Genomic DNA, 14,689 nt, shown 5'->3' with positions numbered 1-14,689 from the left:
TTTCTTTATCTCCAGGCAGTTGATACTTGTAAAAGAGACAGCAGGGCAGAGGAGAGCACTGGGTTCTGTTCCAAAGCTTTTCACTGCTTTCCTGGGGATAACCTGGCACATCCTTTTGCAGGCTGATATTTGAGGTGCTCAGGCCTTAAGAAGTAACTGGAAAGGTGTCCAACACTTGCAAAAATCAGGCCAGACTTCCACCTGTGTCTGTTTCCCCAGCCATAAAGTACTGATGATGCTACTAATTTATCATTATTAAGAGCTTTGACATCAACAGAGAAAAAAGTTCACTAGTCAAACTTACTGCGTTTCAATGCACCATATTATTTTCCAAGCACCGTACTATGTATATTTCTGTGAGAAAAATTTTGGAGTCCCTTTCTACTTGCTTATTACAACTTTTCATTCAAACTATGTCTTCTGGGGTGGTCGCTTTTTAAGCAGTTCTCTTTTATAATTCACTTTGGTGCTGCATGTGATAAACCTTTCCAGACTGTCGGATGATTTTAGTGACCTTTTCAGGACACGGTATGCACCATGTAACAAAGCAGTTTATCTTTCTTTACATGTGAAATATGTAAGCTGTGGCATCCTGAGGTTAGTGTTCATTTGTCTGGAGGTACAGTATTTCTCACATGACTCTGCCATGATTGATATTGTTATGGCCTCTGCTAGTTTCCCATAGAGGTTATTACACGGGCTATGAATCTAGTTTAGGAAGAACAGGGATGTGCGGTGGCCAGAGCTCCTTACCTCCATGTGCTGTACTAAACAACTATCCAGAGATGCAGGAGCCGTGAAAGGAGGTAATTGGTTTACATGGATCTTTGTACCAGGTTTTCATTTGCAGGATGTCCTTATTCTTTGAATTGATTATACTGAGTCAGCATTTTTGTACCATCTGATAAATATTGCATGCAACCTGAAGTTTTCAATAGAGATCTGAGTTTGTAAAGGTCAGTGTCAACAGCAGAGACTTCTGCCATTTTGTGACGCCAAAGTAATTTCACTACCCAGTACTTCCCAAGTGAGCAAGCTGCTGGGGTGGGGATGTGTGTGACAGTTCTTGGCTGAAACATCATGCATCTGTGTCCAAAATTGCATGCTAAAAACACACTACAAAGTGTGGGTCATCACAGTTATGGGTCATCGGTAAAGTTACACGTTAAAAGAGAGCCAGTGCTGAGAAACCTCTTCGGAGACAGTGAGACAATGCAGTTCTCAGCTGATGTTACAAGGCTGAGATACAGGCTGCCTGTATCTGCCTTTGAAGTGTTTAATCTTCTTTATGAGACCTGGGTGTTCAGCAGCTTGCTAGTTTGGACCCTAATTGCCAGAATATACTTGTGATCGCATTTAATCGTGGTTGCTGATCGGAGTAATTTAATCAAGAAGCTGGTTGGCTTTGGAATAGGCCCCAGTGGTGAATGTCAGTAGTTAAGATGGATTGCCCAGTGGAGATGATAACTGTAAAGGGATAGGGTAGGAAGTAGATAACTCCCATGTGGTCCAGCATAGGACACTCTAGCCTTGTTAGTCCCTCGACTCCTCAGAATAGTGATAACCCCACAGTCTCAAAATATTCGCAGACAGGATAAGCAGTGAGGTGAGGAAGATTGCTGATGGTGCTATGTAATTCCAAGCATCAAGGAAAGGGCAGACCAAAGAATTCTGGAAGGACCTTGTGAGACTGAAGTTCTGGACAGGAAGACTGTAAATAACACAGTCTAGGTATGCACACAGTCATGTGCATAGGGACAAAAGCAACCAGAACTTCACCTATGACATTACTAACTTTGTGGTGACCTGTACCATTCAAGAGCAAGATGCTGCTATCATGGTATATAACTTGATGAAGGCATTGTTTCGGTGCTCAGTAGTGGTTAGATATGTAAATAAAGTGTTAGGAATGATTAGGAAAGGCGTGGATGATAAAACAGAGAAGAGTGCCATACTGTGGCACAAGTGTATGGTTTCCCCTCACCTGTGAAGCTCCAAACCTCAATTCAAAGAGGATGTAGTAAACATTGAGAAGGGTCAGGGAGGAGCAACAAGAATGAGCAAAGGTAAGGAACAACTGACTTGATTGACTGCCTAGGCTAGGAGTCTGCAGGCTGGAAAAGAGATGACCTGTGAGGAATGTGATGCATGCCTCTAAGCTCAGAAGTGTCATGGAGAGGTGTGGATAGAGGTCAGCCATAGAGTGTCTCTTCCAAAATGTGAACAATAAATGAAACTAGTAGCAGTCAAGTTCAGAGCAAAAGGAGATGGGTCTTCATGGAGTGTGTAGCAGATCTGGGAAAATCATTGCTAAAAGATGTTACGGATGCTAAAATTCCGTCTGGGCTCAAGAAGCAGCTGAAGAAGTAGCTGGAGGAGAAATCCATTGAGGAATCTAAATATGGAGAAACCACCTCCTGCTGAGAAAATCCCCTGATCTGAAAATAGTTGCAGAGAAGGAGAGTCTGGAGAAGGAAGCGTCATGTATGCTTGTCTTGTTCGTGCTCTTCACTCATCCATTTATGGCCACTGTCAAAGTCACGATACTGGGCTCAGGGACCTTTGATCTGGCAGTATGGATGTTCTTGTGAAACTGGGATTTTGGCAGGGTGCTCCAGAGGAGAGGTCTGCAGCAGCCCTTCTGAGCTCCCCAGCAGCAGATCCCTGTGGTAGGGCTGTGTCTAAGTGAAGCACCTTTACCTGGCTTGCTCAATGCAGTGTCCTCCTCTGCCCCTTTTTATATAGTGTGCGCTTTCTTCCAAACGTTTGCATGAGTTATCTGTTAAAGTGTAGATGTCTATTTTTTTTTCTTTTAATAAAAACCTGCTGGTACATATGGTGTTTGAAAATGAGGGGAGGTACATAGACCCATTGGACTTAGCTGTCATGAAACAGGAGAAGAAAAAAAAAATTGCTTTTTTATTTCTGAAAGCTTTGGGTGCCCTCTGCTGGGTTCAATGGGACCTTACACAATGGAGCAAAATTGCTAAATACTTGTTAAAATGTGCTGGAAGAATTGAATTTACCCAGGGTTGCAGTGCCGTTTGCATCTCCTGTTCCTCTGGGCTCTGTTGGTGATAATGTAACCCAGGTGCATGGGATGGACTGTGCCACACAGAGAAGTGCCTGCTTACAGTTCCCTTTTAGTTATACCATTAAGACTGAGTTCTCTAACGGTTTTCACTGTAACTGATCGTATAGTAGAGAAATGATGGAAGGAAGTAAGGAGTGTCTGTCATCCTGTCCTGGCCACACAGTGCAGTACTGGAGCCTGCTCTTCGTTTGCTACTACTCCCTGGGCACCGTGGGCATGCGCCTAGTTCCCCTCATCCTCACATGGTATGTGAGGCCATGCTGTGTACTGCTGGGGAAAAAAAATTAAAAACTGCATCAAGATAAAATGTGTTATATTTAACTGAGATCAGTTCCTTTTTTTGAGTCACCCTGGGGCCTCATAAATGGTTGGGTCAGCACAAGCCTGGTGTCTGCAGAGCTGAGGCAGGAGCAGGGACCCGTGGCTGAGGAGTGAGACCTCTGTATCCAGCTCCGCTTGTGAACCCCTGGCTCACCCGGCCATGGCCAGGGTTTGGCATCAGCAGTGGGGCTGTCCCAGCCACCAGCAGACGTCTGCAAGGAGCCATCAGGCTGCTGCATCAGCGCCATCTCGGTGGCTCACCAGCGCAGGCCAGTGGCTGCTGGCAGCTCTCGGGGCTGTGCGGTGTCCTATGGAGCCCCCGGGGGCCTGCACTGCTCTGCTCTGGGGGATTAATGATACATGTATTGACCTGGAGTCCTGGCTGCTAGGTGGGCTTTGGATTTTCTACTGCCCAGGCTAAAAAGGGGGGGTTGGCTGTAGTGAGTCTGCAGAGCATGTTTGGCTGCACTTTTGTGTATTTGCAAGATTTCACTAACTATACACCTGTAATTTATGACAATATAAATAGAAATGAACACATGAATGAGGGAAGATGAAGCCTCTTCTTTTGGTTTCATTCTTTTCCTTACATATCAGGAGGTGGCAGTATAATGTTCCATCCACGCTATTAAAGACCTATAGCTTTCCCTGTTGTAGCAGAGGAAGCAAATCCCTTCAGAGTCCTAGAGAGGATGTTCGGTCTCAGGCAGGCAGGCAGGTAGCATGGCATTTTGATGGTCTTTGAGTTGCAGCGACTTGTCACTGCCTATAAGCAGCAAGGGGAAGAGTTGTTTTTGAATTGTTTCAAAAAGAAGAAAAAAAGGCTTAAAAATTGTGAAGGTTTTGGTACAAACGAATGAAAAAAGTTACTTCCAATGGTGTTGCATTTTGTGTAATCCTCTACCTGGAGTACGTGGCAGTTTTACAAAATTGTTGGCAAACAACAGCAAGAGTAAAGCAGAATAAAAATGTGTAGGAAGAAAGCTCTGACTAGGCCTAAAGAAAGGCAGTGAATTAGAAGGAAAAATCTGTTTCAGCTGAGAGGTTATGCTTATCCAAATTTAACATGCTCTTTGAAACTAATTATGTTCAGCTTTCAGTCTGGATGCCTTACATATGACAAACCACAATGAAAAACATACTTCCTTCCAGCGTTTATACATCGAGTGTTAGACCTTGAACCATGACACTTCTAGACTTCATTGAACTCCAGATCACTATTAGATTTCTGTAGCCCTTGAATTCCTATTACAATGCATTAAAATGATTTCAATCAAATGCTGCCAGTGGTAACACGTGTAGTTCATAATCCTAATCTTTTTCATGTTTTCTTATATTCTGTTTTTGCTGCTTTTTTTTTTTCCAAGTCATCTTAGTGTTAACAGGATGCCCATAGGCAGTGTTCTCACCGAGGTCACTTGTGCGGTGCTTTTGCACTCTTGTATTGTGACGTGATGTCTATGTTTGTCTCATATCATGAATTAATATCTTACAGCATCCCCAGATTCAAAAGGAGTCCCAATATATCAAATACTTATGCTGTGATGATCAAGCAACCCTGCATCAGTGGGTAACAGGAATAAGAATCGCTAAGGTAAGATTAAAAGTAAATTTATTTAAATATGAGTTCTGTAAAATCCTGTCTACCTCAGGTTTTTGACTGTCATCATCTCAACTGGAGGTACTGTGATGAGAATAGACACGTATATTCATGCTAATCTTACCATAGGAAGAAAGAGCAGAAGGGCAGCATGACCAGCATGGATTTGCTGAATGTTCCTGTACCCCAGTGATCAGTGTGTTTTTCTCATTAACACATAAGGGTGAATTTTGTAGCTATAAAACTCCTACTCATAAAACTCACTCCACAGTTCTCTGGTGTAATAATAATATGCTGTGGCTAAAGTTGTGCAAGCTCTGTTCAGTCCAGGTGTGTCATTTTTCAGACAGTTCTACCCAAATTGTCTGCCCCACCCTCTTCAAAAAGATCTGGATTCACAGCCTGTTTTGTTTTGCACAAAACATTGAGGAAGGTGGATTTGCACATAGCACAGTGTACTGTCTGGCTATACATGAACACACAGACCTGCTGCTGTTAGGCATATATTATTTTCTGCCAATTTTGCTTCAGGGTGACATCTAACAAAGGTGTGGAGTGGAGATAGACTTTATTTTTTTGTCTTACACTGCTAGAGCTGTTTGCTGTAGAGCCCAGGACTGAGCACCCCAAGTCTCCAGTAATAAAAAAAAAAAAATGAAAATAAAATTCATATCATAAACATGAAAATGTAATACTTGGAAAGCACTAGAAAAAGATAATCTATTGAACATGGTTGGCTTTAAAGCCAAGTTTCAAGATGTTTACAGATACTGAAATGAACAAAAAATAGGAGAATGATATCCGTAGGACAGCATTTGGTCATGGGGATGGGGATTCCTGTTTTGTGCGATTATGGAGATGCTTTCCACCTGGTCCTGTACGGAAACAGGGAAACCACTTGTAGAAAGCTACTTTTTAGCCAAACTAGTCTGATAGTAGTGGAGTCAGAAAAGTTGGCTAAGAGCAAAATGAATGGTTGGCCTATTTCAAGATTAATACCTTTTTTTTTAATTGTTTTAATTGTTTTGCAGTATGGCAAGACGTTATATGATAATTACAAATGCGCAGTGAAGAAAGCTGGCTTGTCCTCTCGGTGGACAAATCAAGGGACTGTGGAACCAGCTGCCCCCACGGGATCCTTATCAACAGGTATTAAAGCCGTCAGAACAGTTGGAATCACAATTATTGCCCTCTTCTGTCATCATCAGCATTGCACATAGTCTTTGTTCAGAAAAATGTCCCACACAATGCCTTGTTCTAAACAGGCCAGAGTAGCTCTGACCTGTAACCAGCTATCTGCTAAGCTCTTGCTTTAAAGTTAAGATCGAAGAATACAGACAGCCCACCAAAGGTCAGTTTAAATCTGCACAATTTAAGAAGGTATTTTTCTGTTGGCATCCGAATACAAATCCATTAACCTCCTGCTGCGTTTTACGGTTTGATGGTCCATGTCTTGAACTTTTCTATTTGTCCATCTCTAAACTGGCAGCATCAGAGCTATTCTTCCAGCAGGTGGAAGGGATGAGTAGGCTATTCAGAGAACAGTAATTTCAGAAAGGGAGTGTTACAGGGTAAGCCCTTCTCTTTCCTAGCCTTTTGCTCATTTGCAGGGTAGCAGTGTGGGTGTCAGGAAAAGGAGACAGAGGAAGAAAGAATTGGGTTATTCTCTAGCTTTACTTTACTTTTCCAATAGCTTCATCAGATTGCTGTTACCCATATTATTATTGTACAGATGTGACGGTGTATGATACTAGCTGTAGCTTGCAGTAATGTTTTTAGTTTGCATACTTGCTTTATTTATTAAGAAGGACACGCTGGCCAAGTACACGTGGCTATAAGGGCAGTAAAAGTCAAAATCAGAGTTGGCAATTACCCTTACCATTAGTCTTCTGACTTGTGATGTATACTACTACAACTCAAAATCTTTCAAACACCTTCCCAGGGCTTTAGTTTGCCTTTTCTCAGTACTTATAAGAAAAGGATGGTCTTTCTACTAAGCTTTGGAGTGAAATCATGGTAATAAATGCTTGTTTGGGGTGGGAAGAAGTAGTAACAAACTGCTAGTCATGTGCAGGGGTACTTTAATGAGGGTGGATGGGACAGGGTCATGGAGCATTTTGTGTCCTGGTGTTGGTGGCAATAGAGAGGTGGCTGGCCAGCGGGGCTTCGTGCTGGTGCTCCAGTCTGTACTGGAGAGGGGCAGGTTCGAGGACTAATAAAGTACAGGTACATCTGGATAATTTGAGATCCTGACTAGAATCCAGGGACATTGTTTGTGGTCATAAAATATACTGCTAATCTTAACTAATGGATCCCATTAAATGGTTAAGTAGCCTGGAAAGATTTTAGCCATGTATGTTGTCTCTGTTGAAGAGTCTCTGAAGGATCATTAGTGTTCTAATTGAGGCAAGTCACTGTGATTCTTGCTGTCTTGCAGTTGTCAGTACTGCCCTTTATGAAACCCAGGGCCCAACTGTATTATTACCTTAACTGACTGACTGTGAGCAGTTGTTGGCTCACGTTTTAGAAATGGAAAAATGCGTGGCCATTCGTGTATGTCAGTTTCAGTTTAAGCTAAATTCTGCTGTTGAAAATTACAGTCCTGTATGAACTTAGAAGAGGGCTGTACTCTACCAACTTCAGTGGCAGTCAGAAGAAATGCTCAGGAAGGCAGGTGGAACTTCTGTTCTCGCGGTTCATATAGCCTGTACTCCCTGGTCACTGCTGTGGCCAGCATTTGTGCGTTCACATATACCCCAAACTGTACAGTTTGTGGTTCTGACGTGTCCCAAGTGTAAGGTGCATCTCAAGCACAATCAGTTGTCTGCATCTCTGTCTCACGCAAACAGCAGCGTGCGCTGTGTGCCAGCACAATATCACGATGTTCAGAGGAAGGATGCTGCTTTTTGCAGATGTTCTGTATCTCTACTAGGCTCTTGGTTTTCTGTATTTTGCATTGCATTTGGACTACTTTTTTCTTCTTAAATGTTATTTCAATGTAAAATTTTGGAGAAAATGACTTGCAAAGAATACTGTAACATTTAAATTAAAAATAAGTCTTGACAGAAGAATGCATGAACTTACGTATCCAGTTGACTGGGGGTCCTTTTAAGTGGCTGACTGTGTACCATATGTAGAGGTATGTGACAGGAGCTCATACAATAACTGTTGCTTTCAAGTCTTTTATAGCTTATGAAATCCATTAACAGAAGAAGAAAGAGGTTACCATTTAGCTGCATCTTAACTTTCTGGTATATTGTATTTGCCAAGTAGAACACTGCACACTGCAGTATCTAGAGTGGATCTCTCCGTGCCCTCTTTCACTACACTATAAAATTTCAGTGTCACTGAGGGCAACAATGTCCTTGAGCATTGTGGAACCCAAACTCCTGCTCTGCTATGGACAACAGATGAACTGCGGATAGACGCTAACTCGTTCTGCCTGAGAGCCTGGCCACAGAACCCAGGGATTTACATCACTGTCTGCTGAGCACTTACTGCCACAAGATTGGTTTAATCTCCTTATTAAACTTCCATGTCAGTCCTTCAACAAACACAGGCTGTGGTTTGAATGATCTAAATGGCTTTTAGGATTAAATATGCTGGATCGCTTGTAGGCACAGATATAAAACACAAGGACTTCAGACCATCTTTGGTCAGCCCTCGAAGCCTAAATAACCCTACTAAATTCAATACACTGCAGAGTTTGTCTTACTACTTCATCAGTTGTGTGATTTGCAGGCATGGCAATGAAAAGATTTTATTTTATTTCATATCATAGTCATGGAATCTCCTGGTTAATCAGAAAAGTATGTGTTAAGATTAAAACCATCTTTGTGCTTAGATTTATATTGCAGACGGCTAAGGGTTCATTTGTATCCAAAAAGCAGAAGTGGAACTTTACTGCATCTCAGAACTGTAAATTATAATGGAGTTAAAGCAGTCACTAAGGTTTACAAATGTCTGTATCTGGGCACCAAACATTATCTACTACTTTGACATGTACAGCTTCCAAAAATCCTAGACTAAACTGGAGAGTCTATTTAATCCTCATCAGACTACACAGGGGCTGGGAGTTTCTTCCTAACTAAAACCACAATTTTTTCCTTTGGTTTTACATTCACTTATGCCATTTGACAGTACTAGGCTCTTTAGTATATCCCTTACAAACATACTAATGGTGAGCAAAAGTTTTGCAGAGCTTTAGCTTAGCCAGCTAGCAGAATTTTGCTAATCTGAGAATTCAGTGAGCTTTCATGATTCCAGATGAGGGAAAAGGTTCAAAGCTATTAACTAACTTACTAAAAAAAAATGGATCAGCCCATTTGTAGTACTTCAAACCTTCAGCTCTTGTGACTCTTACTGGTATGAAACTATTGTGCTTTTAGTCTCTAAGCTAAATTAAGGGGGAAAATGTGCAATAAAAACTGGGTGTAGTTAATATTACAGTACACCGCAAATTTTAAAATGCTGTTAAGAAAGACAGGTATTTAAACAACTGAAGGCCGGAGAGTGATCTTAACTATGCCAGTTTGATTTCTGCATAGCTCCTCTTCCAAAGCCAGCTCCCCTTCTCTATTCCTTTGTCAAGCTTAGCTGTCCCTTTCTGTAATCACCATTTCCAGCAGTCAGAAGATCTTCATTTGTCACCGCCTTTATACACACACTGATAATTTCTGCTATATGTCTTCATAATTCTACCACTTGCTTTTCCTGTAGGTTTATCAGCTACAATCATGGGGATATGTGGACAGGTATTAGTTTTAATACAAGGTATTGTGATTGTTTTCCTCAGGTAATGAACTGGATATGAAAAGTCACAAAGCAAGCCCAAAGCAGGAAGCAGACATCCTCATGGGTTTTACTGAATTACTTACAAAACCTGTAATAAGTGGTGGAAGTTGTGAAGGCTTTTTAATTGCCTCTTTCTTAGTTTGATATTCCCTGATCTGGTTAATACTGCAAAAATGTAACCCTCTTTCCCCTCTCTCCGTGGTATTTGTCACAGGTGCTGTTCAGGCAAATGGACAGATTCCCCAGATTGTTCCTCCATCCCGTGCAGAAGTTGTAGAGACTCAGAAGCAAGTGGATACGTCAGAGGCACAGGTCAGCAGATACTAGCAGTGCACTAGTTAAATGTCACCTATGAATCACTTCTCTGAGCTTGGTTTTCTTTACCCACTGTCTTCCCCCCTCAAAGTGCCCGTGTGCTGTTGTGACAAGGATTTGGCTTCTGGACAAAGCGGCTGATTTCTTGCTGTTCCTCCTCATCCTTTACCCTCTGCAAACTGTGCTTGATACACAAAAGCCTAGGAGCCACCGGTAGGAAGTGAAGGCAGAGCCATCCACCACTTCCATTCTTCAGAACAAGTAGCTGTGAGTTCATGTAGCAGAAATAGGAACACACCTTCTGGGGTGGTGCCAAAGAGTCTGTGCTGCCAGATTCTTGGTGCCATTTTCTGTCTCTAACAGAAAACAGGTCTTGCCCTAGTAACACCATGGCTACATAGTGGTTTCAGTAGGAAACACTGTTCACAGCTGAAGATGTGTATGTTAGAAAAGGAAGGAAGTGTGAAGAAGTAAGGGCAAACGTTGTGTTTTTGTTAAACGCTAAATGCAGTCCTTTGTTAAGCTCCTAATTTTGCATACCTGCTCCATCTCTGGCTGTAAAAATACCAGTCAGATACAGCGTGAGGACTTCAAAAGCATATACATGTCCTACAGAAAAAATAACATTTGTTTGCAACTCATCAGTCGTGTCCCTCCATCTTCCGTTAAAAGCACATGACAAGCAAAACTAAATTCCTAGGATTTTTCTTTCACCTGCATTGTGCGTCATACAGTTCCTGTTTCTATCTTTGAGTTTCTCCTTTAAGATCTATTTCTCTGCTCTGAACCTCACTTCCTCTGTAATAGATCATGTTCTCAGAACTCAGGCAGTGGTTCCCTCCTCCTGAATGTCTCATTTACTTGCTTCTTTTTAGGCAAGAGGAGAGAGCAAGAGAAGGCAAGCAGGTTATACTGGGTTAATGCCAAAACTAGTGTTGCTGACTGCAAGGTTGCAGAGCACTGTTCTCTAACAGAAGCGAGCATGTTGCCTTCCTCATCTAAGAGCTTCTACATGCCTGGGACCAAAGGATCAATTTGAAGTCTTTCAGGGTACACTGGGCTAGGGCTAGAGCACTAGGCTTACTGGATTTAAACTGATAATTTAACATAACTAAAAAGTAATCTGTTTGAAAGCTTATGTTTTCAGGAGAACAGACTTCTACACAGGTTTACAAGGATAGATAGCATGATTGTATAGTAACTGTCAACAGCTACCAACTGCCACCTAAAAAAAAAGGAAGAGAAAATTATGCTCAGATATTGCCAGATAGGCTTTATTTATCTTCAGTGTCAACAAGCAAACACAACATAAAAGAAAACCCACCTGAAATTTTGCCAGAATAAACATAACCGCACTGAACTGCTATCCTACATTTTTCCTAACTTTTACGATGGATCCTTTGATTAAATTTTTGCTTTAAAAAGTTATCAGAATGTTTGAGTGTCTACTGACCTTGCAAGCATGCCTAGAACTTAGTGGCCTCAAGGGCTTATTAGTCACGCTGTTCTTTCAGAAGTGAAGGAGTGTGTGTGTGCTTTGCCCAGCAGGCAGAAAACACCCTTCTCCAGCCTTCTCCAGCCCTGTCAATGGCCCTTGCCTGTTCACCACCAGAGTATCTTTCCTCTGCTGTGCACTGCCCAGAACATCAAAGGGAGCTTTCCCGACTGCTTTGTGGTGCTCTCCTTCCCACACAGAGGGGGCAGTGCAGTATTCTGCCCGTGAATGCACATCAGAGTGATGGGCACAGTGAATCCAGACACAGAAGCTTTAAAATCCCAGATATCTCCACCTTCTTCCCTGTTTGCTGGTGTTGTGTACAATGAGTTTGGCAGAGATAGGTGACTTCATTATTTTAGCTTTACCCAGAGACCCAACAGTCACAGCTAGAATGGGAGATTATGATGGTAACGAGCGCCCAAACTATACCTGCTATTTAAGTCCTCAAATCGTGTTCAGTACTTTTCGGATGTAAAAACACCACAGATTTTTTTTTAAGGTCTTCATGTTCTTAGGAAATCAACAGTGGGATAGGACGTCAAGAAAGTATCTTTATGAGTCATTAACTGCAATTCTTTAAAAGTTTAAAAGCACTCGTTTTCTGAGGACCGCATTCAAAAAGCACTGTGAAACTCTCATCAGGGAGATTTCCACTGTCAAAGCTCTGTGGGCAACTCCAGAAAGAAAACAAAACGCTGCTTGCATGCTTCAGGCAAAATGTGCTCTACCTCATTTCACAGTCTGCGTGCTGCACTCTGCCGTCTTTTCACTGTTGTTAGGCAGTGCATTAGTTTACACGTGCACTGACTGTCTTTTGCTTTTATTCCTTCTGCTTATTAAAGGCTAAGTCAAATAACCTCAGCGCACCTGGCCTGGCACAGCCGATGTTGAGGCCACAGAAATACGTGAACAAGAGGAACTCACTGCAGCCTCCTCCTCCTCCTGAGAGGCGGTCGTCTGCTATTAGCGTTTCGCCGATTCTGCCCTCCAAAGTCAAACGAGACAGCGGCATCTTCCTAGCAGACCCGGAAAGCTTTCCAGCACCGCCACCTACCCTGATGGCTGGTTTGCCGCCGCCACCACCACCACCGCCGTCTGATTTCTGTGAACCCCCTCCTGATTTTGTGCCTCCTCCGCCACCTTCTTCCAGCAGTGGTGATGAAGACCTGCCCTTACCCCCCCCACCTCCACCTGTCTCCAGTAAGCCACCACCTCTGGCGAAGAAACCTGTGCCACTTCCCTCAAAAAGGCACGAAAACACCGTACAGGATGGAGAGCCAAGATCAGCTGGGCCACCCCCAGTTGGGGGTGGAGGCAGGCAAGCAGATTTCATGTCTGACCTAATGAAAGCTCTCGAGAAGAAAAGGGGCAGCAGCTCCTGAACTCTGGTGCCGGTGGACTTTAAGCCATAGCTGTTGTGTCACGGAAGGTTGTGCTGGGTAGAGCCTCACCAGGAGGAATTCTCAGAATTCCTGCTGGGGGGCCCAAGAAGTGAGGCGGGGTGCTCTCTGTCCCCTACTTTGTCCCTACAGTCTGCTCCTTCCTCGCCCCGCACTCCCTTGAACTACCACTGCAGCAGCAGGCCAAGGTAAGAATTTGGCTGCAGAGTCTTGCTTCACTCCATCCAGGTAGCCAAGGATGGTGGAGCAGGACTCTCAGGGCTGGCCAGTGGGTCAAACACAACTGTGGCTGCCTCTTTAGTAGAATTATAGCTAAGGAAACAATACAGCAGCAGTGTCATGTCAATTTTGAGAAGTGGGAAAATGCCTTTTAACAGAATTCCCCCAAGGGTTCTTTATCAGAAAAGTCCACGCTATTTTTTTTCAATCAAAAGATCCCTTTTTTTTTTCCCCCAAAAAAAGTAGTCTTGTCTTAAGAAGAAAACCCTCAGCTAGACTATTCTGAGATGCGGTGTAAGACCAGGGCTGGTTCCAGAGGGTATGACCCCAAGTGTTAACACACCACTGTTTGCATGTGCAACTCCAGTCAGCACTCACCATTGCTGTCTTTAAATCTCATTGATTTGGTTAATTTTAGACATTTTCTTATCTGAAAATACTGTATCCTTCCCTTGGTAAGCAGGGTCTTTTTCTGTTGGTTAACATTTGTCTTCAAATTGTACCTAGAAATAGTCTGTCTTCATAAAGACTTCGTAATTATCTCATACCTGATATGAATATGTCTCCTCCTACTTTTTTTTTCATTTGTTCTCAATTTTAATTCTCCATTGTTCATTTAGGCAGCATTCATTATTAGTTCTCAAATAAAAATAGCTTCTATTTTGTAACTGCACCAAGTGTCACGGTTGATGAACAGGCATTTTACTGGAGTTGGTACCACTTAAACAGTTTTTTCCTTTGCCAATACCTCCTGGATTCCATATTTATTTCTTCCAGTCTTTTCTCTCATGTACATCATTTTCTAAGCTTCCATAAATAATACATTTCTGTATTTTCCAATACAAAAAGCATAAAAAGCGAAGTACGCGGTCTGAGTAAATAAATAAAAGCAGCTGACGGAGCAGGAAGAGAAAGCACTGCAGTTTGTCAAAACGGGGTCCCAAGGGCCAGCGCCGAAGTGGTGGTGGGAGGCAAGGGAACGATGGGCTGATGGCAGCGCCGTGGCCTGGGAACATTTTAGGTCATCTGTAGTCTCATTTTTGGTTTAACGCTGCTTTGCCAATGCCTGTGTACCTGCATGAACAGCCTGGCAGAAATAGGAAGTACCTTTATTTTGAAGCGGTGATGTGATTGATCTGAACTTGACTACATAAAAAAAAAAGGTGAGAACACTGATGACATTATGAACCACACGTATTTCTGCCTGCCACTGAAGTGACTTGACTTTAAACTAGGCACAAAGCACAAAGCAGTGTGATTGCTGGTAGAAGTGGCTGCATGATCCATAAATGCTACTGTAGAGGGCAAAGGTGGTTGCCTTTGATAATCCACCTGGTTTTGAACTTGAAAAAATATAAAAGCATTTTAACTACAAGGTTTTACAAGACTGTGTGGTGATGCTAAGAGCTGAATGTGTCTGTGCACAGACGGCGGGGAGCTAGGGTGGT

General features: G+C 42.7%; 1 protein-coding gene across 1 annotated transcript in view; it reads left to right on the top strand.

Annotated features, from left to right (window-relative positions):
* APBB1IP (amyloid beta precursor protein binding family B member 1 interacting protein) overlaps positions 1-14,152 on the top strand; it is a 66,212-nt gene extending 52,060 nt beyond the window's left edge. The window contains exons 11-14 of the mRNA XM_035545531.2: positions 4,911-5,009; positions 6,047-6,164; positions 10,024-10,121; positions 12,465-14,152. Coding sequence (XP_035401424.1) covers positions 4,911-5,009; positions 6,047-6,164; positions 10,024-10,121; positions 12,465-13,004 — 855 coding nt within the window. The 3' untranslated portion in view covers positions 13,005-14,152. The remainder of the gene's footprint in view (positions 1-4,910; positions 5,010-6,046; positions 6,165-10,023; positions 10,122-12,464) is intronic.
* The last annotated feature ends 537 nt before the right edge of the window (positions 14,153-14,689 follow it).

Source organism: Cygnus atratus, chromosome 2, assembly GCF_013377495.2.
Source record: "Cygnus atratus isolate AKBS03 ecotype Queensland, Australia chromosome 2, CAtr_DNAZoo_HiC_assembly, whole genome shotgun sequence".
In the NCBI taxonomy this organism is placed as follows: Eukaryota; Metazoa; Chordata; class Aves; order Anseriformes; family Anatidae; genus Cygnus; species Cygnus atratus.
Note: the sequence above shows the minus strand (reverse complement) of the source record. Positions and strands in the feature narration are given on the sequence as shown.